This window comes from Euleptes europaea, chromosome 17 (assembly GCF_029931775.1).
Source record: "Euleptes europaea isolate rEulEur1 chromosome 17, rEulEur1.hap1, whole genome shotgun sequence".
Lineage (NCBI taxonomy): Eukaryota > Metazoa > Chordata > Lepidosauria > Squamata > Sphaerodactylidae > Euleptes > Euleptes europaea.
This window is the reverse complement of record NC_079328.1, coordinates 36,520,261-36,546,307: the sequence shown is the minus strand read 5'-3', so window position 1 is coordinate 36,546,307 and position 26,047 is coordinate 36,520,261. Positions and strand designations below refer to the sequence as shown.

General features: G+C 47.3%; 1 protein-coding gene across 1 annotated transcript; it reads left to right on the top strand.

The window, feature by feature from the left end:
* Window positions 1-612: 612 nt before the first annotated feature.
* On the top strand, window positions 613-23,966 carry CTCF (CCCTC-binding factor). The gene is made up of 11 exons (XM_056862532.1): window positions 613-667; window positions 14,156-14,945; window positions 15,515-15,685; window positions 16,278-16,411; window positions 17,278-17,398; window positions 17,937-18,086; window positions 19,028-19,188; window positions 19,352-19,534; window positions 20,640-20,775; window positions 21,201-21,365; window positions 23,607-23,966. Exons 2-11 carry the CDS (start codon window positions 14,165-14,167, stop codon window positions 23,786-23,788), a joined length of 2,184 nt encoding a protein of 727 aa, XP_056718510.1. The 5' UTR covers window positions 613-667; window positions 14,156-14,164; the 3' UTR covers window positions 23,789-23,966.
* The last annotated feature ends 2,081 nt before the right edge of the window (window positions 23,967-26,047 follow it).

The following is a 26,047-nucleotide window of genomic DNA, read 5'->3' as shown; positions in this document are numbered from 1 at the left end:
TTATAAAAATTAATAAAAATTTATATATTAAAAAAAAGGTGGTCACAGCATAGGAACCCAAATAGAACAGAGAGCAGCCCTTTCCAAAGGGGAAGTATAACAAAGCTCCTTTCGATCAGCTGGGAGGCATCTATGTAGGGATGGGCACCTCTGCCTAAATCTGCACATGGCTGTTCAGGCGGACTATCCGCCCGAGGGGGGCTTGGTTTTCTGCGACAGGCGGCAGGCTCCTGAAGGGGGCGCCACGCCGCGAGGCTGCCCAGCCTCGCCCACGCCCGGTCCGCAGGGGCCTCTCTCTCTCTGTCTCTCTGCCTCTCAGGTGAGGGCGTGTGACGTCGCGCGCCCGTTTTCGCTTCCTCCTCCCATTTGAAGTTGGCGCCCAGCGGCCCCTCCCATGGTGCACCGCGCGGCCGCTTCCCCCCCCCCCTCCCTCCGCGCTTCGGCTCCGGCGGTCCGCGGCTGCCGGGCCGGCGCAGGCGCACTGCCCCCGCCGTCCGCCATTTTGTGTCCGAGGAGGCGACGGTGGGAGCGATTAAACGGCGAGCTGGTGCTGGGCGCTGGCGGCGGCCGCTAGCGGCGGGGGGCGGCGGCGGCAGGAGGTCCGCGGGGGCCCGGCCGGGGCGGGGCCCGGGGCAGCAGGGGCGGCCCGGAGGCGCCTCCGGGGCAGGTAAGCGGCGCGGGGGGTTTGCAGTCGCTTTCTCCGGCCTCTAGGTGTCACGATGGGGCTCGGGCTGGGACCCGCCGCGGCGCCGCCGCCGCCGCCGATGGGGAGCGGGGCTTTGTCTCCCTCTACCGTCCCCATCGCCCTCATGCCGGCCTGGTACTGCCGCCCATCGGCCTCGCCGCGCAGCGCCGCTGACGGGGCCCGCGACTGGCCGCCAGCAGAGCCGAGGCCTGGCCCCGCGCCCAACCGCCCGCCCAACCGCCCGCGCCGGGCCTGTCAGAGCCACCCGAGGCCTTCCTTTAAAAACAAAACCCCCATGAATTCCGGCTCGGCCGCCATTGTGGGGACCCGCCAACCGTCGACGGCCAACCGTCGCCTCAACGTTTAAAAACCGAGAAGGGGAGGGGGGACAACAACCCAACACGCCCGATCCGGTCGGAACCGGCGCCTCGCCCGCTTTCCTTCCTCCCTCCCTTCCCCCCCCTCCCTCCCTCGCAGGCCCGGCCCGAAGCGCCTCCCGCCTCCGCCCCGCTTCCCGCCGCGTCCCTCGCCGTCCTGGCCTCCCCTCGGGGTCCGCGCCTTTTGTCTCTGCCCCCGTCCGGGCTCCTCGGTCCGTCCCCGCCGTCCGTCCTTCTCGGGCTCGCCCGCTCCCGCCGGCCTGCCGCCGCCGCCGCCTGGTTTTCTCTGTGTGTGTGTGTGTGTGTGTGTGTGTTGTGCGCGCTGCGGAGTGAGGAGAGGCGCGGCGAGCGAGCGCCAGATCGGGGGAGCTCGAGCTCCCTCTTGCAAGGCAGGCTGAGCTGCAGCGCCAGGCAGCGCGCGGGCAGCGCCAGGAGGGGACGCCCCAGCTCGCCCGGCCTGCTTTGCTGCATGGCCACCGGCTGCATGGAGAAGCGGAGGAGGAGGAGGAGGAGGGGTGGTGGGGGGGTGGAAATGACCTTCTGACTGAGATGGCAGAGTGCTGCCAGTGCTTGATATTAGGAACCCAGTTCAAGCTCTGGGATTCCCCCCCCCCACTTTCGCCCATTGCCTCTCCCCCCCCCACCCGCCACTTTCCTCTCTTTCCTTCGTTGGGGTAAAGGCTTCGTTGGGGTAAAGGCTCTCTCTCTTCTCCCCCCCCCCGGCGATTAGGGCGGCCCCAATGACCACACTGCCGTGGCTTTAGCCTCCTCTCGCTCATTCAGCTCTCCTCTCCGCACACACCGTTCATTATTGCCCCTTGATAAGGATCTGCTCTTTTCTGTCATTTCCAAGGATGGGCTTCTGGAAGGTCTGGGATTCTTCCCACCCACCCACTCACTCACTCATTTTCCCCTCTTTCCTTCGCTGGGGGCAAAGGTTCTCTTCTTTCCTTCCCCCCCCCCCCACCCGGCGATTAGGGCAGCCGCAATGACTCACTCTGCCCTGACTTTAGCCTCTTCTTGCTCATTCAGCTCTCCTCTCTACGCGCACCATTATTATTGCCCCTTGATAAGGATCTGCTCTTTTCTGTCATTTCTAAGGATGGGCTTCTGGAAGGTCTGGGATTCTTCCTACCCACTCACCACCCACCCACTCACTTTCCCCTCTTTCCCCTCTTTCCTTCTCTGGGGCAAAGGTTCTCTTCTCCCCCCCCCCCCATTAGGGCGGCCGCAGTGACTCACTCTGCCCTGACTTTAGCCTCTTTCTCATTCAGCTCTTCTCTCTACACACACCATTCATTATTGCCCCTTGATAAGGATCTTCTCTTTTCTGTCATTTCCAATGATGCACTTCTGGAAGCCCGGAAAATTAGGCAGGGGTTAAAGGAGCACCTTCGAAGGCTAACCAGATGTGTGATTCAGAGCTTTTGAAGGATTTAATTTTCTTTTGCTTAATTGCCCCTGTGTCACAACTGACTAAGGGGGGTGGGGGACATACTCCTGAAGGAGAGGGATTCCTTGAGCTTTTCGTTTGTTTATCTTTGTTTGCTTTATTATGCTGTGATTAGGACTTGGGGTCACCATATGAACTGTTTGGAAATTCACAGGTTTGAATTTTTTTTGTTGTTGTTGCTGGCCTGTTTTGTTTTGAAGGTGTGTTGCCTCTTTTTTTGATTCTGCATACTTGACAGTTTAAACCCAAGCAGTTTAGAAGGCAGTGTGCATTTCAACCACCCTTGCAGCTGCTGCAGTGAAACTAGTCGGCTTGTAGGCCCTCCTTTTAGGGAGGCTAGGAGGAGAGAGGGTGAATTGCCTAAGGCCTGCTTAGGCTGATTAGTCAATAGTTAAGCCCTTCCATCCATAGACACCACCGCACCAGTGAATTGTCTTGAAAGAAGTTCAGAAAAGTGCCCTCCCCCTTCTCTGTTCTCCCTTTCTGGTTTAAACTGTGACACCCGATTCCAAAGGTTCCTGTGCCCCCCCCCCATGGAGGTACGCAGCTGCTGAGATCCCAAGCCTTTGCTGTCCTGAGCTCCATGGTGTGACATAACGAACTGGTACACAGGGGGGTTGTAAATGAAATTATTGGACCATCTAGCCATGATTGTTCAAAGGGAGGGAGCTTCGCAGGCCACCGTTCAGCCCCTAGCATCTCTAGTTAAAGGATTGCTGGTGTCAGGTGGTGGAAATGACCACCTGACTGAGACAGCAGAGTGCTGCCAGTGCTTGATATTAGGCAACTTCCTAATGGAATAGCCCTTTATAGGTGCGGCAGCTTGACATAGTTCTACGGTTTGCCAGTGCTTGCCATTGCTGTTTTGCCATAGTATTTATTTTATTTGTTTATACAGCACCTTTCTACCCAGTGGACACCCAAAGCAGCTGACCTTTCTCTCCTCCATTTTATCCTCACAACAACCCTGTGAGGTGGGTTAGGATGAGAGAGTGTGACTGGCCCAAGGTCAATCAGCAAGCTTCCACAACAGGAAGGGATTTGAACCTGGTTTTCCCAGATGCTAGTCCAACCCTTTTTTCTGGGGAAGGCACTGGTAAACCACCCCGTAAACAAAGTCTGCCTAGTAAACGTTGGGATGTGACGTCACCCCATGGGTCAAGAATGACCCGGTGCTTGCACAGGGGACCTTTACCTTTTACCTTTAGTCCAACCCTCTAGCCACTACACCACACTGTGTTGGGTAGAAACCACTGGAATTCTGTATGCGTTTAATGTTGTAGTAATCTTCTGAGTAGCCCAATGGACTTCTCCTAACTGCTTATATTAAAATCCAACTTTTAAACATATGTGGTTAGTCTGTTTACTTTGTGACATTCCACATATGACTCATCAGTAAATGGCCAACCACTCTGTAACCCAGAAGGGGTTTTTCAGTTGAGTTTTGATACTTTTTTTTTTTTTTAAAGAACACCTTCTTCCTGATGTTGGAACAGGTGGGCAGCCTGTGCTTCGTAAATCTCTTTTCTACAATTTATGGGCTTAGTGGTGAACTGCACAGTGTGGTGCAATGGAGAAAATGGATTTAGATTGATGATTTTATTACTGTTATAGACAATGAGCTCAAACCAGTAGAGGTTACACCCATTTAAACTGGTGGGAAATGCATTTACTGTGAGCTATAATTCCATTATTTTATTTTCAGTGGGTTTTAGCTGAGACTACTTTGTTGCCCAGTTATATTCATGGTCAGATTATCTGCCCAATTTCATGCATGTTTGGTTATAAATTCCATTCCTATTAAGTATTCGTTGGATTGCACCTCAGAGCATATTGTGAATAGTTCAGACTTGCCCATGTTTGTTCCCTGCTTGTATCTGAACAGTGCCAATGTCCTGCTGCTACCTGTCTTTCTTGAACTTGTGTTTGGCTTATGTAGCCTTAAAGCTTCCTGAATTCTTCTGCCTAGCTTATTAATTTTGGCACATTCATCTTAGGTCAGAGATCCATTTGCCTTAATCTCCAAATATCCAAACGCATCTGTGTATAAATTTGTACTCTTGCCATAATTGTGTTGGATTCTCTGTTAACAGCACTGCTAAGGACTGGATGTACCCTTACTGCTTCTGACAGAACTTGGTGTATATTTTTAAATAACTCTGAGGCTCAGCCAAAAGTAATAATTTGAGAATCTGCTTCATAAATATGGAAACTCGCTTTAAGATAAAAGTTTTGTCCCTTTTAATGTAGTGCCATCTTGACTCTGAGGAAATTAATTTCTTCTTGGGGGTGAGGAGGTACATCTTCCCTAATGAACTTGTTTCATGTAATCATAGTTGGCCTGTGCCATCTGATGTGATACCAGATTCAGTGTAGTTGTATTCAAATGAATATTATAAGAAAAGTATCCTGGTCCTCCTGGCATAGCAGTAATTTCAGAAAACAAAAGGAGCCAGCGTTGTGTAGTGGTTAAGAGTGGTGGTTTGGACGGTGGACTCTAATCTGGAGAACTGGGTTTGATTCCCCACTCCTCCCTGTGAGCAGCAGAGGCTAATCTGGTGAACTGGATTTGTTTCCCCACTCCTACACATGAAGCCTGCTGGGTGACCTTGAGCTAATCCCAGCTCTCTCAGCCCCACCTACCTCACAGGGTGTCTGATGTGGGGAGGGGAAGGGAAGGTGATTGTAAGCCAGTTTGATTCTTAAGTGACAGAGAAAGTCGGCATATAAAAACCAACTCTTCTTCTACTGTGTGGAATCTAGTGTAGCAGAACAGGTTTTTTTTAGCATGTTTTTTAAAAAACAAACTTCTGGGCTTTGTAATTGGCTTCATGAGTCAAGAAAAAAAAACCACAGGCATTCTCAGGCATTATTCAAGAAGTGGAGCTGCTGTGTACTGCTTTAGTGAAACCCTTCACTGATAACTCCAAGAACCAGAAGGTGCCCACAGTACACACACCCCTGTTGAGAGTACCAATATAGTGTAGTGGGTACAGTGCTGGATCTGGAAGTTCCTTCTCAGCTTAGAACTTTCCTGGGGTGATCTTTGGCAAATCCTTGTAAAATAGACGAGACCAAGAGAGGTGATGGTAAAGCAATCACAGCTTTGAGCTCCTTGAAGTAAGGAGTAATACAAATATAACAAATTATTTCCCCCTTGTACGTACCTTCCAGTTACCTAACTGCTGCTTATTGCATTTGATCAACATCTGTCAAAAAAGCCTTCAGAATAAAGTGTGCAAGTTTATGCACAGCATAATTCATTTTATATAAGTTATTGTTGGTGCATTATTGGTTGTAGTCATGCCCTGGCCGGAAACATTGGGATCTCTTGGGTTTGTGTAGTAAATGAGAGTTTGGCCATAGAGCATAGGCTGACTGCCCGCACTTTGGTCTTGTGTATTTCCAAATTGCAGCATTATATGGCTAGTTGGAGAATACCAGCATCTCATGTTTAGTTCCTCTTGTGTAGTTTCTTTTCCTTTCTCTGAAGGTTGCTGCTGAAGGGAAAACTAGATGTGGTTGTGAATTCACTAAATTGGAAAGATATTCTGGGATAAGGTGATCTTAGGTCCTGGGACAATTTCCCCCCCTTCCACCCCTTTGTTGGGTGGGCTACATAAATAGCACTTGTGGATGAAGATGTCTTCTGTGAAATCATCCCACTGGTCCATCCCATCTTGTTCAGTCTTCTGTCAGCTGTTTCCCAAGTTCTTAAGCACAAATGTACCTTGCCATTGAGCTTTGGCAGCTCCCAGCTGCCTTCAGGCTGTCCATAATTTAAAAGTTTGTTCTTGATTTCTTTGGGTGTCTTTCTTGCAAGCAAAGGGTACCTTAGGCTGAGTCCAGAAAGATTCTTTTGTTTGCAATGACTGAAAAAAGGATTGACTCTGAGCCAGAGGAGCTGCATCTGAGAGGCAAAGTTGGAAGCACTGATATCTCTTCCCCCTGCCCCCTTTTAAACCCAGAACATGAATTCATGATGCTTTGTTGGGGGTGGGGTGTTCCATTTGCCTGTGAGCCCCAGCGAAATCAGTCACCTTGATGTTTTGTTTATTCCACCCTGCAGGAAGTATTAGCGTCAATGGGCTGCTCAGTAATGGCACCTGATGCCTCATGCAGCTTCTGGCAGTTAGGGAACAAGAGACAAACACCAGCTTGCCTTTAGCCGTAGTTGACTCTGCTAATGCGAGATCTTTTTTTTTTTTTTTAACAAAAGTTGCTCTGGGGAGGAGATTTGGGACTAGAGAAGGCACAGCTGGCTAGAACTGCTGCTTGCAAACGCTCTCATGGGCTCTGCTTTGTCAAAAGCAAACGGCCTCACTGTTGAAAGCTTATGACCTGTATTTAGGAGAGAGGTACTCTTGAACGGAGCCAGCGTGGTTTAGTAGTTAAGAGCGTTGGGACTCTAATCTGGAGAACTGGGTTCGATTCACCATTCCTTCACATGAAGCCAGCTGGGTGACCTTGGGCCAGTCACAATTCTCTCAGAACTCTCTCAGCCCATGTGGAGGCGGGCAGTGGCAAAACCACCTCCGAATGTCTCTTGCCTTGAAAAAGCTATGGGGTTTCCATAAGTCAGCTGCGATGTGACTGAATTTTCCACCACCACCGCTACTCTTGGACATCTCAGATTACTCTGTGAGTCATGACTCTTGGGGTGTGCAGTCTGAACAGCAACCTAGTGCTGATCCTAAATCCGTGCTTGGAAATTACTGCAAATATATTTTTTTCAACCTGGTTTAAAATCACTATGAGAATGTTAACACGTGCGCATTCATTTTTTGACCATTGCATCACTGCTGCATTCATATGTCTAGACTTGAGCCAAGATGAAATAAAAAGGTGAATAAAAACCAGACTTGTTTTGATAATCAAAGTTAGTCGTAAATCGCCATTCCTAAGATGTTTAGTTTCGAGTTATCATTGGTTTTAATTTGAAACTATTTATTATTCTGATATTGTTTTAACTGGAATATTGTTGGATGTGAGCCACCCTGATCTTGGTCGGGAAAGGACAAGATAAAATCTAAATAAACAAACAAATACATTTATTTTCCTGCTCACTGGGGGCGAGATATGCATGCAAGTTCAAGTAAGCTAGTTTTATGCACATTTCATTTAATGGGGTTGAATTGACTGTCTGGGTGCCGTGAGACATCGCTTTGGCATATGCACACGAGTGTTTCATGTAAGCTTGGGATTCTGGTCAATTGACTGCTTGTTGCTATTATTAGAATATTCCATTAAGACGGGAACACCCTTGTGTAAGTAGCAGCCTACTTTTTTTTTTACTGGATCATGACATCATCTAATAGGCATGGCAGGAGTGAGGGCCCCAGCATGCAATAGCCTTGAATGCATACAGCACACAAGCGTACACACACACCCTTCATTAAAGATCAGAAACACTTCTCTCTCTAGAAAGTCTTTGCTCTCTGCTCCAAGTTAAGCCACAAGACCTAGTTTTTCCCTGCTCAGTTTAAGTACACATCACCTCTCCTTTCCATTGAAGACCATTCATACATTCAACTGCAAGTGAGATGGGACACATGTGAATTGGACCAAAACTGTCAGAAACCATGCATATGTTTGTAGCAAGTAACTAAGTAACAAAAGAGAGGGAAATGTCACCAGAACATCTCCGAAAGAATCGCTGTAGCCAGTTAGACATGGTTTCTCCTTGCTTGTTTGAGGCCGCTGCACTTACAGTTACCATTCATTAAAAGGGGGCTGTGCCAAGCTCTGAGAGGTTCTGTTCACTTATTGGGCTTCGGGAAGGGGGGAACTTCCTTCCAGATTCTTCTGCAAGTAACTCCAGAGAAAAATGATTTTCTTGGAACCGTTCTAAAGTGGATTGGCAGAGGTCTTGAGGCAAGACTCTTGATATTAATGTTGCCAAAAAGTTTCTTTTTGCAGTGCTGACTGCTTCAAAATTATATCTGGGAATTGAGTTCCATCTGTACGCACAATCAGTGCTGGATGCCTTAGACCAGGAATGTCAAACATAAGGCCCGTGGGCCGGATCCAGCCCCTTGAGAGCTCTTATCCAGCCCCCGAGGCAGCCACACACACCCCACTCTTGATCTGGGCCAGCGAGTCATGGCCCAGCCCAAGCAAGTAGCATTTATGTCATAGCCGACCCTCATAACTATTGAGTTTGACACCCTTGTCTTAGATTTTTCCCCCTATGTTTAGAGAACGTCTTTGATTATTTAAATCCCCTTAGTTTTGATATTTGTTATTAAAGCTTTTTTTTACTAATTGCTGCTGTGTATGTTTATGTTTGGAACTGCCAAGGTATGGTGGAGCAAAGTCATGATTTTGCACTGTGACACTTAAGGGTTAAATGGCATTATGTACTTGATATCTCATCAGATCTGAGCGAAAGAATAACTAACAGGCTCTTCCATTGAACTTGATTATTCAGGCGTAGAAAAATAAGCAGAACTGACTTGGCTGCCAGTATTGGCATACCTGTCTTCTCCTGCCAAATGCAGACTGGATCGAATTTTGGTGCCAGTTTGTCTTGTAGCCAACATCTAAGTTGAATTATTCTTTAGTTGCTGTGACGATGTACTCCAAACTATGACACTTTGTATTAGCTCTGTAGACTTGTGTGACTGTTAGACTACTGTTTTGCTGGGTGCCCTGGAAGATTCCCCTTCCCCCTCTTAATGATACATGGATCCAGAGCCCTGTTTGAACTGTATCCTTAAGGAGCAAAGTCAGTCATTGATTTCTAAAATCGTTATTAATTTTTCATATAGGTCTGAGCAACTGTTCTGAAGAACATTGATTATGCACTTGGAGTGAGCATCCTCTTAGAATAGACATTCTCTCCTCAGTGAGAGATAAGATGTCTTAAAATTGCTTCCTAATTAAATTATGGTCACTTTGTTTTTTTTTACTATGAAAATGTTTGGTCAAAATCTGCCTGATTGATCAACTAAATATTGCAGTCCCTTATTTTAAGTTGGTGGTGGGCTGACAGGCAAAAATTGAGTTGTAAATATTAAATCTCCAGTTGTAAATATTAAATGAATACATGTAACAGATTGTAATTAGTGACAATGACAGTCACAAGGTTAGAAGATCCCAGATGTCTATGCCTAGGAACTTTGACTCCTCCCCCCCCCCCACATCAAAGTTAAGTGTTAAGTAAAAATTGAAAAAGCCCAAACAAGCCCCTGCTGAAATCACTTGCAATCTAAAAGGAGGCAGCACAGAGGGGGTAGGAAATCAAGAATGTGCATGATGAATAATAGTTAGGATATTCCCACCATGGATAAGGGGGAAAGCATGTAAATGTTACTTTTGTGCATTTTTAAAGTATAAAAGTTTAAAGTAGTTTTGTCTTTGGTCCCCAGTTGCGCATATATAAATGTCAAGTTCCCTATCTTGTCTCACACCCTCAGATCATAAAACTGATCCACTGGAAATGCCTTGTGCCTAAGTGATGCTTACAGGAGATGTTGTGGTGCTTGCTGAAGAGCAATATATTGTGCCCTTTCCAGCATCAGTGCGCCTCTGTCTGTGGATGTGATGCACGTTACAGGACAGTGGGTAGGTCTTAGGGTGTCTTGGAAGAGCATCTGACTAACCAGATATTTTGCCGCCTTGGGGTTTCTGGGCCTTGTTTCTCTCCTGCACCAACCTTATTAGCGATAAATCAGTGAATAAAAACCTCTTCCCACACGTGCAGATAACACTAGCTGACCTGGCCAGATATGAAATGATTTATTGTGGGGGAGGGTGTGTGCAAGAGGTAGAATTCCTGGCTCACTTTAGTAGATGTATCACTCGTACTGCTGACAAGCAAAAACCAGCCACCCACGCTGTTGTTCTTGTGATCCTAATCTCAGGAAAGCATCATGTTAAGCACACACATTTAATTGCATTTGTGGTTCGTTAACATGGGGAGGGCTCTGACCTGGATGGCCCAGGCTAGCCTGATCTCGTCAGATCTCAGAAGCTAAGCAGGGTCAGCCCTGGTTAGTATTTGGATGGGAGACCACCAAGGAATACCAGGGTTGCTGTGCAGAGGAAGGCGCTGGCAAACCACCTCTGTTAGTCTCTTGCCATGAAAACCCCAAAAAGGGGTCGCCATAAGTCAGCTGCGACTTGACGGCACTTTACACACACACAACATGGGGAGGTGGTTCTGCATGGCATCTGGTTTTGCAGACAGGAGAATGAAGTAGTAGAATGAACTGCAGGTCTGAATGCTCCTTCACATCAGAAACAAAAATAAAACAATTCTGTTAAATTATTCACTTCCTTTTCTTGGCTGACTTTTTATTTGCAGGGAGTTCTTTAAACATGAGCGATATTCCACTGTGTGCTCCTCTGCCTGCAGTCTGACGTGGTCCAGTTAATTCTGCCACCTCATATTTTTACCACCTAATTCCCACCACATTCCTTGCTTGGGTAGGACTTCACTTCTGGTAAGGCTGGATTAAACAGGAAGTAAGTTTTCAGATGGAAAATGGACTTTGGTCTATTGCCAGTGGAGATTCGCCTAACGCCCTGAAGCTTTTCTGCCCTGGCTCCAAATAGTGCTTGTTAACCTTTTCTCCTTTCCTATCTGTATCTTGCAGAATATTCCTGCAGGGAGACTGTGCACATGTCAGTGTTAAAAGGATGAGAGCTTCCTGAGTTTGATTATTCATACACCAAATGCATACATCCGTGCCCCCCTTACTACCAGTTCTACAGTTGAGGAGATCAGTTCTCCTGGTCCCTTGCTGGAACAAGCCTGAGAACTTCTAGGAGTCTTGTAAAAACTACCTGGCTGATGAGATTAAACTGTTGGCCAGTTCTGACTCATTAGATTCTGAAAGCATTCACATGCACAATGTTAGAATCTTGCAGACATCTCAGGCTTCCTCTGTTCCGCACACAACCACATTACTTTTTCAAGGGCAGTTAAGGGTGAGGTTTTTGGTTTGCAAGGAAAAATCAAATGAGGCATTCCTTACACCTAACTTGCTGTATCCGGACAAATGCCACGCTCCCTCTGCTATTACTTTCAAAGAGAACAGGATCTCTGTGCCTAACCATCGCCTGTGAAACAGCAGCATTCCTTATGCGCAAGCAGGAACAAGCCTGCTGTAATTCACTTGTGCCCTTGCATCTAGAAGTCTTGGGGTGAGGCGACATGCCCAAAGCAACACAAAAGTAAGCCTCAGGAAAATAAACCCTAATTAGTACCAGCCACCAGAAGCTGGTCTAAAAATTTTTAAAAAGTTTTTGCAGCTCTCCAAGCATAGTGAATTCAGTTGCGAGATGTTGCAAAGTACCTAGTGTCTGGTAATAAGTAGAGGGGTTTTCTCGCAGCATCTTCATTAGCACTGGAAAATGTTCAGCTTTTGTGTGTATGAGCTTCAGATTGAATATACATGAAATGGCCGTATATGGAGTCAGACTGTTGGCCTCTCTCATTCAGTGCTGTCTAGCAATTCTTGGAGTAGAGCAGGGATCCCCAACCTTTTTGAGCCTGTGGGCACATTTGGACTTCTGACGCAACATGGTGGGCGCAACAACAAAATGGCTGCCGCAAGAGGTGGAGCCAGCTACAAGATGATTGCCGCAGCTTAACTTCAGTAACAGTGTAGATCCTTGCACTGTCATGGCAGCTGCTGTCAAAGCAAAAATGTTTTTAAAAAACCTGAACAGTCAATCAAAAGCCTTTCTGGGCAAAAGCCTTTCCTGGCCCCACCCACTGCCTAAAAACAGTTGGTGTTGGGGACCTCTGAAGTAAAGAAAGGTCCTTCCCAATACTTCTGTTTTTGATCCTTAAACTGGAGATGCCCAAGGCTGAACTTCACACACACACATACATATACTGGCATGCAAAATCATCAGCAATCCACAGCTTCTCTTCTAATGCTTTGGTATTTGGCATGGTGGTGCTTTAGAGCAGACTTGTAAAAGGCTATTTCCTGACCACCTGCGTTGAGTAAATCTCCAAGCAAGTAGGCACACATAAGCTTTTTGTTTTGAATTGGCAGGGTCAAGAATAATTCTCTTTTTATGCTGTCTATGTACCACAGATGGCTAATATGGGACTTTGGGGACTCGCTTGCTAGACTGCCGTAGAAAATGAAAATACCCTTCCCACCTACAGATAAGTTCTATGTGCAGATGCCAATCCAGATAGTCTCGTTTTGTTGTTTTTACCTATTTGAATTGGATTACCTACTTTGAGCCTTTGGGGGGTAGGCTGAGCTATACGTCCACTTAAAAAAAATTACTAATCTTGGACCTTTTAATGCACTGCTTTGCCCTTTTCTGCCAAAACTGAGTTGTCACTTGTGTGTGGCCTTTCTCATTTCATTCTCTATCTTTTCACCTTCCCCCTTTTTGATTCTTGTGAAAGTCCTGTTGGCCAGTTCTGACCTGTTGCCTGTACTTGCTGCCTTTATTGTGCTTTTGGAAACGTTGGAGATAATGGAAGATATTGCCCTGGTTTCATCACAATTGGCTTGTTCTGAAGGCAAAGTTCTTTTTGCCTCTGCAGTGGGTTGGTCAAATTGTCTCCTGTCTTCTATTTTTTATTTTATTTTTAAAGTAGGGATGACAGAAGACAAATGAGAGGGAAGCTCTTTGGCTTCCTGCAGGGAGGCGCTGCTCTGAAGGGATAGTGTGTCACACTAGTGTCCCCTGGTGGCTGGTTGAGGTAATCACAAGGAAACACCCTGCACTTCAATCAGCAAAACTTGGGCTTGTATTTTTTTTTAATCTTCACGTTCTTTACCTTTTCCAGACTCAGAACCAGCCTTTAACCTCAGCATGCAATGTGGGACCCACTTTTAAATGTTTTGCTGTGTGTCTTTCTTCCTCTTCCTGTTTTTCCTTCTCATTGCCCCCCCCCATATACTCCCAACGTTCTCCTGCTATTTCCCCCCTCTCAAATTAAAGAAGATGGTGCTGCTGCCATTGGTCACAGTCCAGCAGTTGAAGGTTTTCCTAGCTGTGGAAAGGAATGGAAGTTTCTAAAATGGTCCGCCGATCACCACTAATATTCCTCTGGAGTGAATGGGTGCAAGCTAAGGTGCATGCAGTTAATGTAGAGCAGTTGTGAGTCTAATAAGCCTACCCTGTTTGAGTTGTACAAGAATTGAGCGTAAGCCTTATAACATTCCCCATACACAGATTCTCAGTGACATACAAGAATCCTCTTTCGGCCAAGCAGGTGGCCCAAAATATTCCCTGAAGGCAGAGTTTGAAAAACATTGAACTAATGTCCAAGCCCAAGTCCTTGTTGAAGCTGCCTGTGGTGGCTGATGCATATAATGAGAGGAGACCAGTAGAACCCACTGCCTTTATTGGAAATAATCATCATGCGTTCCTGTCCCTCGAGACTTCCCCGCAAGCCTGTTTTTGTGCCCCGAGTCTTGTCTCAATATGAACTGCAGTTCATTCTCTTTCACATTATGGGCCCATATCAACAGAGTGTCAGCAACTGAAGCCGTGGTTTTGCTTTAAAGTTCAGGGCTGTCTTTCAGCAAGTACAGCGTGTCATATTTGTCTGGTCAAATTGCCCTAGGTGTGAGAATCTGTCCCAACGGTTCTCGTACATTGTCAAGACAGCTGCCTAAACTGAGCTTTCTTTGTTGTTCTTTTGTTGTCCACCAGCAAGGTGACATGGAAGGTGAAGTGGTTGAGGCTATCGGTGAGGAGTCTGAAACGTTCATTAAAAGCAAAGAAAGGAAGACCTATCAAAGGCGCCGGGAAGGTGGGCAGGAAGAGGATGCTTGCCCGATGCCGCCCAACCAGGCAGATGGGACTGAAGTGGTGCAGGATGTCACTGGTGGCGTCCAGATGGTGATGATGGAACAGATAGATCCAACCCTGCTTCAGATGAAAACTGAAGTCATGGAGGGTGCTGTGCAACAGGACGCCGAGGCCACTGTGGACGACACCCAAATAATAACTCTTCAGGTTGTCAACATGGAAGAGCAGCCTATAAACCTTGGAGAGCTGCAGCTGGTCCAGGTGCCTGTCCCAGTGTCTGTACCCGTCGCTGCTGCTTCTGTGGAAGAACTTCAGGGGGCGTACGAAAACGAGGTCTCCAAGGGAGGCCTGCAGGAGGGGGAGCCCATGATCTGCCACACCCTCCCATTGCCAGAAGGCTTCCAGGTGGTCAAAGTCGGTGCAAACGGGGAGGTGGAGACGCTGGAACAAGCTGAACTTCAGCCACAGGAAGATCCCAACTGGCAAAAGGACCCGGACTACCAGCCTCCAGCCAAAAAGACAAAGAAAGCCAAAAAGAGCAAACTCCGTTACACTGAGGAGGGGAAAGATGTGGACGTGTCTGTATATGATTTTGAAGAGGAGCAGCAAGAGGGCTTGCTCTCAGAGGTCAATGCAGAAAAGGTGGTGGGCAACATGAAGCCCCCTAAGCCAACAAAAATTAAAAAGAAAGGTAAGTGATGCATTTGCAATTGGGGTTGGATCTAAAAGAAAGAGCCTCAGTAATCTATAAACACCCAGATAAAATTTTGAAAGCCTGTTCTAGTGTGGGGTTTTTTTGATGCCACAGTTGGGGTCTGTAGGGGGTTAGAGGGCAGATTCTTCTTCCCCCGCCCTAAGGATCAGAAGCTGCCAGACATGAAGAGTAAAGATAAAGGGGTGACTGGTGGGTTTTCATGGCTTTAATTTGGAGTATGGAAGGAATTTTCCTCCAGGTCATTCTGGCTGGCTGTCCTGGGTTGGGGAGCTGCCGCCTTCTGTGAGTGTGGCATAGTTTACCTGCTTGGTCCACTTGGATTAGTTCTATGAAAGATGCCCTTGGCTCAGTTGGATGTGGCACACCTTGCCCTGCTTGCTTCAGTGCTTTTAAGATTGGGTGGGGGAGAACATGTGAGGGCGGATGCGCCTTGGAATAGGGGTTTGTGGAATAGATGGCATCCGTCTACTCCTGGCTGCATGCACCAGTCTGTGTATGGCTGGGCTGCCATTTAAGAGGGCTAAAAGGGCTGACTTCCTGTACAGGAGTGAAGAAGACATTCCAGTGTGAACTGTGCAGTTATACTTGTCCACGCCGTTCTAATCTGGACCGCCACATGAAAAGCCATACTGATGAGAGGCCGCACAAGTGCCACCTCTGTGGTAGAGCCTTCCGGACGGTCACTCTGCTGAGAAACCATCTCAACACTCACACAGGTACTGTTCAGATAACGCTGGTAACTCCTGAACACATTTCTAGGGGGTTCTGGGGTTGAAATTTTAAACCAGATCATTAGGATTGGAAATGGGCAAGGAAAATTGGAGTCGGGGAAAAGAGGAATAATTGAGGCTGGGGGGGGGGGCGTCTAGATTTTTGTTTCTTTCCTCATAGCCTATCTCTGACCTCAGCAGACCCTCCAGCCAGTCCTTGTTGGCCATAAAACCGTCTTCTTTTGTCCACGAGGGCTAGAAACCAGTTATCCAACACTGCAAATTACCTGGATTCTTCATAGCTTTTAACAGTCTGTGATAAGCATATAACATCAGGAGCAAAAACGAAAGTGAAATGCCGCTCTGAGGTGGGGGTGACAAACGTGTCAGGGAGCTGCAGAAAACATTTTTCTTAGCTGCGTTCTAGGACCTTAGCTGCGTTCTAGGACCTTGGGCGTACTGACTTTTTTTGGATTTAATTTGCCTTTAAAAACGTCCTCATTGCTTTTTCACGCTCAGATGGGGCAGCACCAGTCCCCTCCAAGTGAAGCCTTGCCTGTTCAGGCTGTTTTTAATGCCACTGTCTGGGTCCCCTCAGGTACTCGTCCTCACAAGTGCCCCGACTGCGACATGGCCTTTGTGACGAGCGGAGAGTTGGTTCGGCATCGCCGCTACAAACACACCCACGAGAAGCCATTCAAGTGTTCCATGTGTGACTACGCCAGCGTGGAGGTGCGTCTGGGTCTCCCTTTCTCCCAGTACTGGTGCCTGTGTCTTTTCCTTCAGCGTTCTCTACTAGATGCTTAAAAACAACTTGATGCATAATTAACTGTGTTTCTTGTTATTTGTTTCTGGGTCTTAATGTGTTGCGGGTGTCTAAATCAACTGACTGCTGCAGGTGGATGGCTTCTCAGAAAACATGCAATTACACCATGAAACTTCCTTTGTTGCTCCCAGTGGCTGTTCTCCTTGTACGGGGGTGCCATCGGGCGCAACACATCTGCTCTCATCAAACGGCCTGCCTGCCTGCCTCTGGGAAGTAGGGGGTCGTTTTAGCATAGTCTGCCCCACCTTCTCTAGCTGCCCATCTTCCCATTTGCTTTTCTGAAAAACAGCAAGCCGCCATTTTTTAAACTTATCTCGCAGGAACGGGTGGCAAGCATTTTAAAAGTTAGAACATTTTGCGATGAAATTGCTTGTGGGGATATTTGTAGGATATGGGGAGTTTGTAGGATATGGGGAGGCGGAGTCCAAAGTGACCATTTTGTTGTAGCATCTGACTTTTTTCTGTGTGTGTTAAAGTGCCTTCAAGTCACAGCTGACTTATGGTGACCCCGTAGGGTTTTCAAGGCAAGAGACATTTGGAGGTGGTTTCCCATTGCCTGCCTCCACGTCACAACCCTGGTATTCCTTGGAGGTCGCCCATCTGAATTCTAGCCAGGGCTGACCCTGCTTTAGCTTCTGAGATCTGACAAGAGATCTGACCGAGGTGGGGGTTGATATTGCACTGTTGTGGGAATGTAATTACTGGGAATTCCCTCTGTAGAGCTGCCTTGATTCTTGTGTCACTAACCCCATTTTGCACTCTTGGGTTTCAGGTCAGCAAGTTGAAACGTCACATTCGCTCTCACACCGGAGAGCGTCCATTCCAGTGCAGCTTGTGCAGCTATGCCAGCAGGGACACTTACAAACTGAAGAGGCACATGAGAACTCATTCTGGTACGGATGGTGCTCTGGTGATGTCAACACAGAAGCCCATGCACGCTGCAGCTTCAGCGTGCTCTGGTCCTTTGATGTGTAAAACCCATGCCTCCGTCTGCTTAAAAAGCAAAAATCAGAAGGGCAAGCGCACACTTCGAATGCTTCAGTGCCAAATGGGATTGCTTACAGAAATCTTGCCGAGTCTTTGCTCCCACATTTGGCCCTGTCCTTCACAAACTGTTACAAAGTACAGCATAACCTCTAGCGCTGCACCAGAAATGGAAGCTCCCTGACAAACTCTCAACAGATCTTTGGTGATGGGGTGTTTGTAATGGGCTGGGAGATTTTTGTGCGTCACAGAGCAGACCCTGATCATTGCTGCAGCTGACTTGCAGAACATGGCGAGTTTTGCTGTCTCCATTCTGTTCATCCCAACCAGTTGGCTTTGATTTGTAGGGGGGTGGGGGGGCTCTCCAAGCACTGCCCCGTCTCATTGCTTGATTCCTTTTTCCGTGAACCTCTCAAACTGACTCCCTCTCTCCCTCTCCCCTGAAAGGTGAGAAGCCCTACGAGTGCTACATTTGCCACGCTCGCTTCACCCAGAGTGGAACGATGAAGATGCACATCCTGCAGAAGCACACAGAGAATGTGGCCAAGTTTCACTGCCCTCACTGTGACACAGTCATTGCGCGGAAGAGTGACCTGGGTAAGCGCTGTCTGGCTTGTGGTCGAAGGAGAGGTGGTGATTAGTTTAAGGCCTCTGCCTTTGAGGAATATCCTGGAGGTGAACGGGTGGGTGGGGTGTTGGCCCAGGAAGTGATCTGAAGGCGCCTGGCAAAGGCTTGCCTTGTAAGCTTTCTGAGTGGAAAACCTCTGGAGAACCGTTTGAGTCCTTTGGAGGTTGCGCAGGGTATAAACGTCATCCTCATCAGTCATGTATTTCCTTGTATCGTTTGATCTCTTTCCCCACACACACGCACACCATTAATCACAAGGGCAGAAGCCCACTTTTTTTTTGAGAGCTAGCGTGGTGTAGTGGTAAAGAGTGGTGGTTTGGAGGTGTGGACTCTTGTCTGGAGAACTGGGTTTGATTCACCACTCCTCCACATGAGCAGTGGATGCTCATCTGGTGAACCAGGTTGGTTTCCCCGTCTCCTACACATGAAGCCGGCTGGGTGACCTTGGGCTAGTCACAGCTCTCTTAGAGCTCTCTCAGCCCCACCTACCTCACAAGGTGTCTGTTGTGGGAAATGGAAGGGAAGGTGATCGTAAGCCTGTTTGATTCTGCCTTAAGTGGTAGATAAAGTCGGCATATAAAACCAACTCTTAAAAACGGGGGCCTAAAATACAAGAAGCATTTCAAATACTGCACTTGTACAGGTTTGTTGGTGCAGTAATGATTTAGACTCTTTTAAAAATCCCGTCCTATCCCGAAGGCTAATAAAATGCTGACGAAAGGACGCATGCAGAATGTTTGAGATCTAAAACACGGTTGACTAAAATGTTTATTTTAGCTTAACCCAGACGGTATTTGCTGGCTCAGCTGAACTTTAATTTAGTCTCTGGAGGGTGTGCGAGCAATTTCCGTATTCCACAGGCTAGGCAGCAAAATCCGCTCGTTAAATGTGGTTTTATTTCCCTCGCTAGGTGTCCACTTGCGGAAGCAGCATTCCTATATTGAGCAGGGCAAGAAATGTCGTTACTGCGATGCTGTGTTCCACGAGCGATACGCACTCATCCAGCACCAGAAATCTCACAAGAACGAGAAGCGCTTCAAGTGTGACCAGTGTGATTATGCGTGTCGACAGGTGAGGCTTTTGTGAACCTTTCGGAGCATGATCCTTAATCTGGCCAGGTGTGGTTTGCAGGTAATTATACTGGCCTGCTTGAAAGAACTGAATAGGGCTGTATGCCCTAGACTAATGGTGGAGGCCGGTGTTAACCACTGGCACATTTCTTGTTTCCTTCTAGGAAAGGCACATGATTATGCACAAGCGAACCCACACTGGAGAAAAGCCTTACGCCTGTAGCCATTGTGATAAAACCTTCCGTCAGAAGCAGCTGCTTGACATGCACTTCAAGCGCTACCATGACCCGAACTTCGTCCCGGCTGCTTTTGTTTGCTCCAAGTGTGGCAAAACCTTCACACGCCGTGTAAGTGATCAGGGGTCGTTGCATGGAGCTGTAAGCAAGAGGCGACTGCAAGAGATCCATCAGGCATGGTCCCACGCAGACGTGCATTTTTTACTTAAAGGGATATTGCTTTGGGAAAAGCCAGCTCCAAAAGTCATTTTGCTGGTTGTACCTTTAAAGAGAGAAATAGTTACGCTCTCTGTTTGAACTCTGTTGTGTCCCCTGAAAAAATGTTGAAGGGAACATGGAAGAGGTTTATACAATTATGCATGTAGCAGAGAGAGTGGACGGAGAGAACTTTTCTCCCTCTCCCAGAATGTTAGAGGGCACCCAATGAAGTTGTGGGGCAGTAGATTCAGGACAGGCCAAAGGGAGTACTTCTTTATTCAATAAGTGATTGAAATGTGGAATCACTGCCAGAGGATTTGGTGATAGCCACAAGCGTAGATGGTTTTAAAGGGGGTTAGGTAAGGTCATGGAGGACAGGTCCATCAGTGGTTACCCACCATGCTGACTAAGGGGAATCTCCATGATCAGGTGTTCACAGTTCGAATACCAGTGCTTGGAAGCAACAGCAGGAGCAGGCTTCGGCCTCTGTGCCCTGTTTGTTGGCCCTCCCTCCAGAGCAGCTGTTTGGCCACTTTTTGATACAAGATGCTGGGCTAGATTAGACCACCGGTCTGATCCAGCAAGACCCTTCTTGTTTTGTTATATTGTGTCATATGTTGGAAATCAGAACTTCTACGCTTTCCATTGCAAGAAGAGGCCACAGAATACCGTTAGGATGATGAAATGGTAAAATCAATACATGCTAGAGATGTATTCCCAGGTTTGCCTGTGCATTTCAACTGGAGCAGTTTTTCCATTGAATTTATAAAAGCAATAGTGGGATTGTGAATAAATAAAACTGTTGAAAAGTCGCAGCACTGAATTTTGGCTTCATATTGCATAGTTCTGCACCTGAAGGCAGGACTGCTTAAGGAAAGAGCGTGGCATGTACCCTTTGCTCAACATTACAGCCAGCCCCGTTGCTGGGATTTGGCCTCTTTTTGATGGATGAAATCTATGTCAGTTCAAGGGGTAGGTTCTGGTGACCTCTAATGCTTGTCTCCCTTTATTTGGTTAGAACACCATGGCCCGACATGCAGATAACTGCACAGGCCCTGATGGGGTAGAAGGAGAGAATGGAGGTGAGCCCAAGAAGGGGAAGCGTGGGCGAAAGAGAAAGATGCGCTCCAAGAAAGAGGACTCCTCCGACAGTGGTAAGGACTCAGCTGTCTCCAGAAGAGCTCATGTTACTGCACACATAGCCATGCACTTGTGCATATGCACACTGTATAACTCTCCAGCCTTGCATTTCAATCATTTGTTATTTGTCACCCACACTGGAGGGTGGAAAGTGCCATCAAGTCGCAGCTGACTCATGGCGACCCCGTAGGGTTTTCAACGCAAGACATGTTTGGAGGTGGTTTGCTATTGCCTGCCTCCATGTGGGCTGAGAGGGTTTGGAGGGAACTCTGACTGGCCCAAGGTCACCCAGCAGGCTTCATGTGGAGGAGTGGGGAATCGAACCCGGTTCTCCAGATTAGAGCCCACCGCTCTTAGCCACTACACCACACTGGATCTCTCGCCTACACTGGTATTTGTCTTGATACTTCTTTTCTTTGGTCACTTCCTGATCTTGAAGAGGAAAATGCAGAGCCAGAGTTGGACGATAACGAAGAGGAGGAAGAGACAGCGGTTGAAATAGAGGCCGAGCCGGAAGTGGAACCCGTGGCTCCAGCACCACCGCCAGCGAAGAAACGAAGAGGAAGGCCGCCCGGCAAAGCCAACCAACCAAAACAGCCCCAGCGTAAGTTCTGGGTCGCGGGAAAAGAGGGGAAAGGAAAGGCGGCCAAAAGTTACACGCTTTATTAGGAGTCAAGGGCTTGGCAGGGGGCACCTACCTCAAACAAGAGGGAAGTAGATAGAGAAGTAGTGGCAGGGAAGGTGGGTGGAGACTATCATGACCATAATCGTGGCAAAATATAGACTCCGTCTCTGAAGACTGGAGTCATTGACATCAGCTACCTCCACGCTTTGTAACAGATTTTAATTCTTCTCCAACGTCCCTCCTTCCAGCACATTTCTAGCTCATGGAAGTGAATGTATTTCAGATTCACTGAGACTCTTGGAAATCTGTCCTGGATACTAGATTCAGTGCCTCGCTTCAGGCATCGCAGGCACATCTGGAGTTTGTGATGGTCACAATCCTGGTTGTCAGGCTTGTACCACCCCCCTATCCTTTGGAGTGTGTCAAGTTTGAAGACTGTAATCTTCACATACACCAAATTAGTTGTGACTTTTGAATATGTGTGGACGTTATGCTTAATTAGACGTGTGGCTGTTATGCTTAATTAGAAGTAGTTGAAGGCTGTAGTCACCAATCTTGGCACACTGTGGGAAGAACAGGAGAGAAGCAGAGCATGAGCCTGGTAAATCTGATTTTATCATGATGTCTGAACTGAACCTACATGGAATTTTGAATATTCGTACCCCAGATGGACGGCTTGTTTCATTATTTTCGTTTAAATTTATTAAGTGACCTCAAGTTGAAAATTCACAAGCTTCCTGACCTTGTTGGTGCTTTAGCACTTGCTCCAGTTGCAGGCCAGTGCCCGCTTGGGAGCCTTCCAACCTCCAGGGCCCCGAAACCAGTGTCTGAAGACCAGGGTGCGTTCGGTTTTAGCCATGCATCGACAAAGAGCCTTTTCCGTCAGTGGATGAACGTTGGCTGTGTGGATTCACCCTTATGTCGCCAGCCCACAAAGCCCTCCGTCTCTCAAATGCCAGTCAGACAAGTGTGACTAATTCACGTCAGGGACATTTCTTCTGGAGGTGCTTCAGGGGCAGGGCTCGCCTGTATAGAAGATCAGTCTCATGCATACAGTTCCCACAGAAGCTCTCACGTACATTACCAAGGTATTCAGAGCACCATGGCCAGAAATTACCTCTGCTGGCCATGTGCTCCTGGGGCTGATTAGGCGGAGGGAGGCCTCCACCAGGTGTTGATGCACTATCATTGGTCAATTCCATTCTCTTCCCCCACACCTTAGGCACAAGCTTCATTCAGATGAATGGAGCTGTTGTCACCACGGCTGGATTTTGCTCCTCTTGCCTAAAGCCGGATACAGTAACCGCAGCATTCTGTTATTGTCAAGGCTTGTGTGCAAACTCTGCTAAAAATAAAAAAGCAATTAAAATCCTATACCGAGCGGCTGTGCAGCAACCCTTATTTATTTTTTTAGCTAATTGATATCCTGCCTTTCTCCCCAATGGGGACCCCAAACACCTCCCATCATTCTCCTCTCCTCTAGTTTATCCCTCACAACAACTTTGTGAGGTAGGTTCGGAAGAGTGTGTCTCACGGGTCCACGGTCACCCAGCAGGCTTCCAGCAGTGCCAATGGAAAAATGGGTACTGTGTCTCCTATTTTTGCATTGCTCTGCAGTTTTGAATTCTGCATACTTCATTCTGGCTTTGCTGGTCATAGGGAGGGAATGGTGCGGAGCCATCACGGTACAGCCCCGTGGAAATCTCATTTTGCTGCTGCCTCTGGTTTCTCAGACTTCACTAGGAACCAGCCACACCCTTTCAGGCACACCCATCTTCACACCCATAACAGCTGGCTTCTCTCCTCCTCTTGCCTCCCCCCAACTCCTTCAGATTCTCAAGCAACTGTGCACCCGATACTGCGTTACTGCGGTTCATAATAACAATCCTTGGCATTTGCCTAGCACTCTCAAGTACCCAGAGCGGTTTATAGGCATCATTCGGGCCCAAAAGACCTGTTCACTAGATCAGTATTCGTATCTCCATATTGGGGGTGGGGGCTGAGGCCGAAGGGGTGTCTCGCTGAAGGCTGCTGGCTGATGACTTCATGATAAGAGGCCAGATTTCAGCTGTCGATCTGAGCTCAGTCTTACTCATGCAGTTGCCGCACGTGTGCGTACGCAGGCCTGGCTGTGTCCTTACGGAAACGAGCATCTACACACACACTCGAGACTCTCTCCCTGGGGAGGCGCGCTGACTTCTTTCTGTTCCCTTTCACCAGCGACAGCAATCATTCAGGTGGAAGACCAGAACACGGGTGCAATCGAAAACATCATCGTGGAAGTCAAGAAGGAGCCTGAAGCAGAGACTGTAGCGGCGACGGCCGGAGCTCAGCCGGCTGCGGTGGAAGCGCCCAACGGAGACCTCACCCCAGAGATGATTCTCAGCATGATGGACCGGTGATGGAGGAAGGGTCGTGCTTGGACTGAACTGGCCTGGGCTCTTTTTGAAGCGGCTCAATCCTTTTTTGTGTTTTATTTTGTTTCTTTTCACCTTGGTTTTTTTTTTTCTGGCTTTGGGAAATGCATCGTTTTTTAGACCATTTTACCAAACAACCCCGGGACACAAAATTTCAAATGATGTTAGAAAAAAGTGAATTTTTTTGTTGTTGCCTAGGACTCTGTTTACTGTTAGCATAACCGGATCATGGAACATGGGGTGGGTTTTTTTTAAGCCCACACGGGTCTCCTACGAGTTGCTCAGTTGGTCAGATCCGAACTGCGTCGAACTGAGGCTCCACGGACAGCCCTTGTGCCCAAACTTGGGAAGATGGAAGCGTCGACTCCTCGAACCCATTGCAGACTGCCCTGGATCCGCACGTGCGTCCCTCGAAACCCTCTGGCCTCGTTTTTTGCGCTCTAGAGGTTTTTAACTGTAAATGCAGACTCTGGGAGGGTAGCGAAACTTTTTATTGCATTTTGGTTTTGCTTCTCCACCCCACTCCTCCCAGCCCTCCACTGACTGGTTCTGCCTCCACACCAGAGGTTCGGCATGCTCCAGCTCTCGTCTCTCCTCTCGGATGCTTTGCTTTCTGCAGGGCGTCACTGTAACGATTCAGCTTGTAAATAACTTTTTTACATTTTAATCCTTCCCCCCCCCCATTTAATTAAGAGGGTTTTTTGGGAGAGGGAGGGGGAAATTCAGTTCAAACCAGCCACCAAGCCCTGTCATTTTAATCACTTGTAAATGGAATTATGCAGGAAGGAATCAGTAACAGGTGGAATATTGGAACCTATCAAGTTTAATGGAAGACCACGACCCAGGTTTTGCTTGTAAGGTGGTGGAAATCCAGACCCCCAGCTTAGTTTCTGAGCACATGAACTTAGAAATGAAAATTGTCACATAAAACGACCTTTTTTTGAGTTTCACATTTTCACAGATCCCCATTTCTTTGCTCCGTTTTGTGTTTATAAATTCTGTGTTGAAAGCTGAGGTGGTGATTTGTAACTGGGCCTCCCAGCCCCTGAAACCTAGGCCAGAAAATTTTACTAGGTCAGTAATTATAAGATTTGGGGGTCTTTAATTATAAGAGAGAGAGAGAGAAAAGAATAATGTGAAATACAAATGATGCCTGTATATGAACCGTCACATGTTAAAAGTATGTAAGCTTTTTCTAGAGCCTCAGTCTTGCTGATTTCAAAAAGAATTTTCTTCTATGTATCGCTTTTAAAAGAGCTATCAGGTTAGCTATCCGATTCTAGGTTGATGCATTTTTGTACTTAGCTGTACTGTGTGATATTTTTCATTATTTTAGGAAACCAACATGAGATAAAAATGTTATAAAAATGCATAATGGGGTTTGGACTCTGGGAAGGAGAATATACTGCTGTACAGCTAATAAATAATAATGAATTAACCCATGGGCCTGCTTTCTTGGAACCCTGAGCAGGTTGTGTGAACAGTAAGGTGAGAAAACACTGCCTCTTCATAACTGACAGTATCCTGAGAGAAAAATACACGTTCGGCTGCTTTGGTTTTGCTGAGGAGATGGTCCCATTAAGAGTGAATAGCTTGATGATGTGCCACAACTTCATACTACTTGTGTGATAATCTATTAACAGTTACTGTTACTTGTAGTTGCTTGCACCTAGGATGACTTTTCACGTGTCCTTAACAGCCTTGCTCAGATCTTGCAAATTGAGGGCCATGGCCTCCTTTATGGAGACAGTCCATCTCTTGTTGGGTCTTCCTCTTTTCCTGCTGCCTTCAACTTTTCCTAGCATTATTGTCTTTTCCAGTGACTCTTGTCTTCTCATTATGTGTCCAAAGTACAACAGCCTCAGTTTAGTCATTTTAGCTTCTAGGGTCAGTTCAGGCTTGATTTGATCTAAAACCCACTGATTTGTTTTTTTTGGCAGTCCAGGGTATCTGTAACACTCTCCTCCAACACCACATTTCAAAGGAATCTGCTTTCTTCCTATCAGCTTTCTTCATTGTCCAGCTCTCACACCCATACATAGTAATAGGGAATACGATGACATGAATTAACCTGATCTTGGTGGCCAGTGACACATCCTTACACTTAAGAATCTTTTCTAGCTCCTTCATGGCTGCCCTTCCCAGTCTCAATCTCCTGATTTTTTGGCTGCAGTCTCCCTTTTGGTTGATGATGGAACCAAGGAATAGAAAGTCTTCAACAATTTCAGTTTCAAACACTGCAAG

Excerpts from the sequence above, each read along its gene's own strand:
- CTCF (XM_056862532.1), top strand. The coding sequence starts at position 14,165 with ATGGAAGGTGAAGTGGTTGAGGCTATCGGTGAGGAGTCTGAAACGTTC. Across the intron at positions 16,412-17,277 it reads GTGACTACGCCAGCGTGGAG|GTCAGCAAGTTGAAACGTCA; the intron begins GTGCGTCTGGGT and ends CTTGGGTTTCAG. Across the intron at positions 17,399-17,936 it reads GCACATGAGAACTCATTCTG|GTGAGAAGCCCTACGAGTGC; the intron begins GTACGGATGGTG and ends CTCCCCTGAAAG.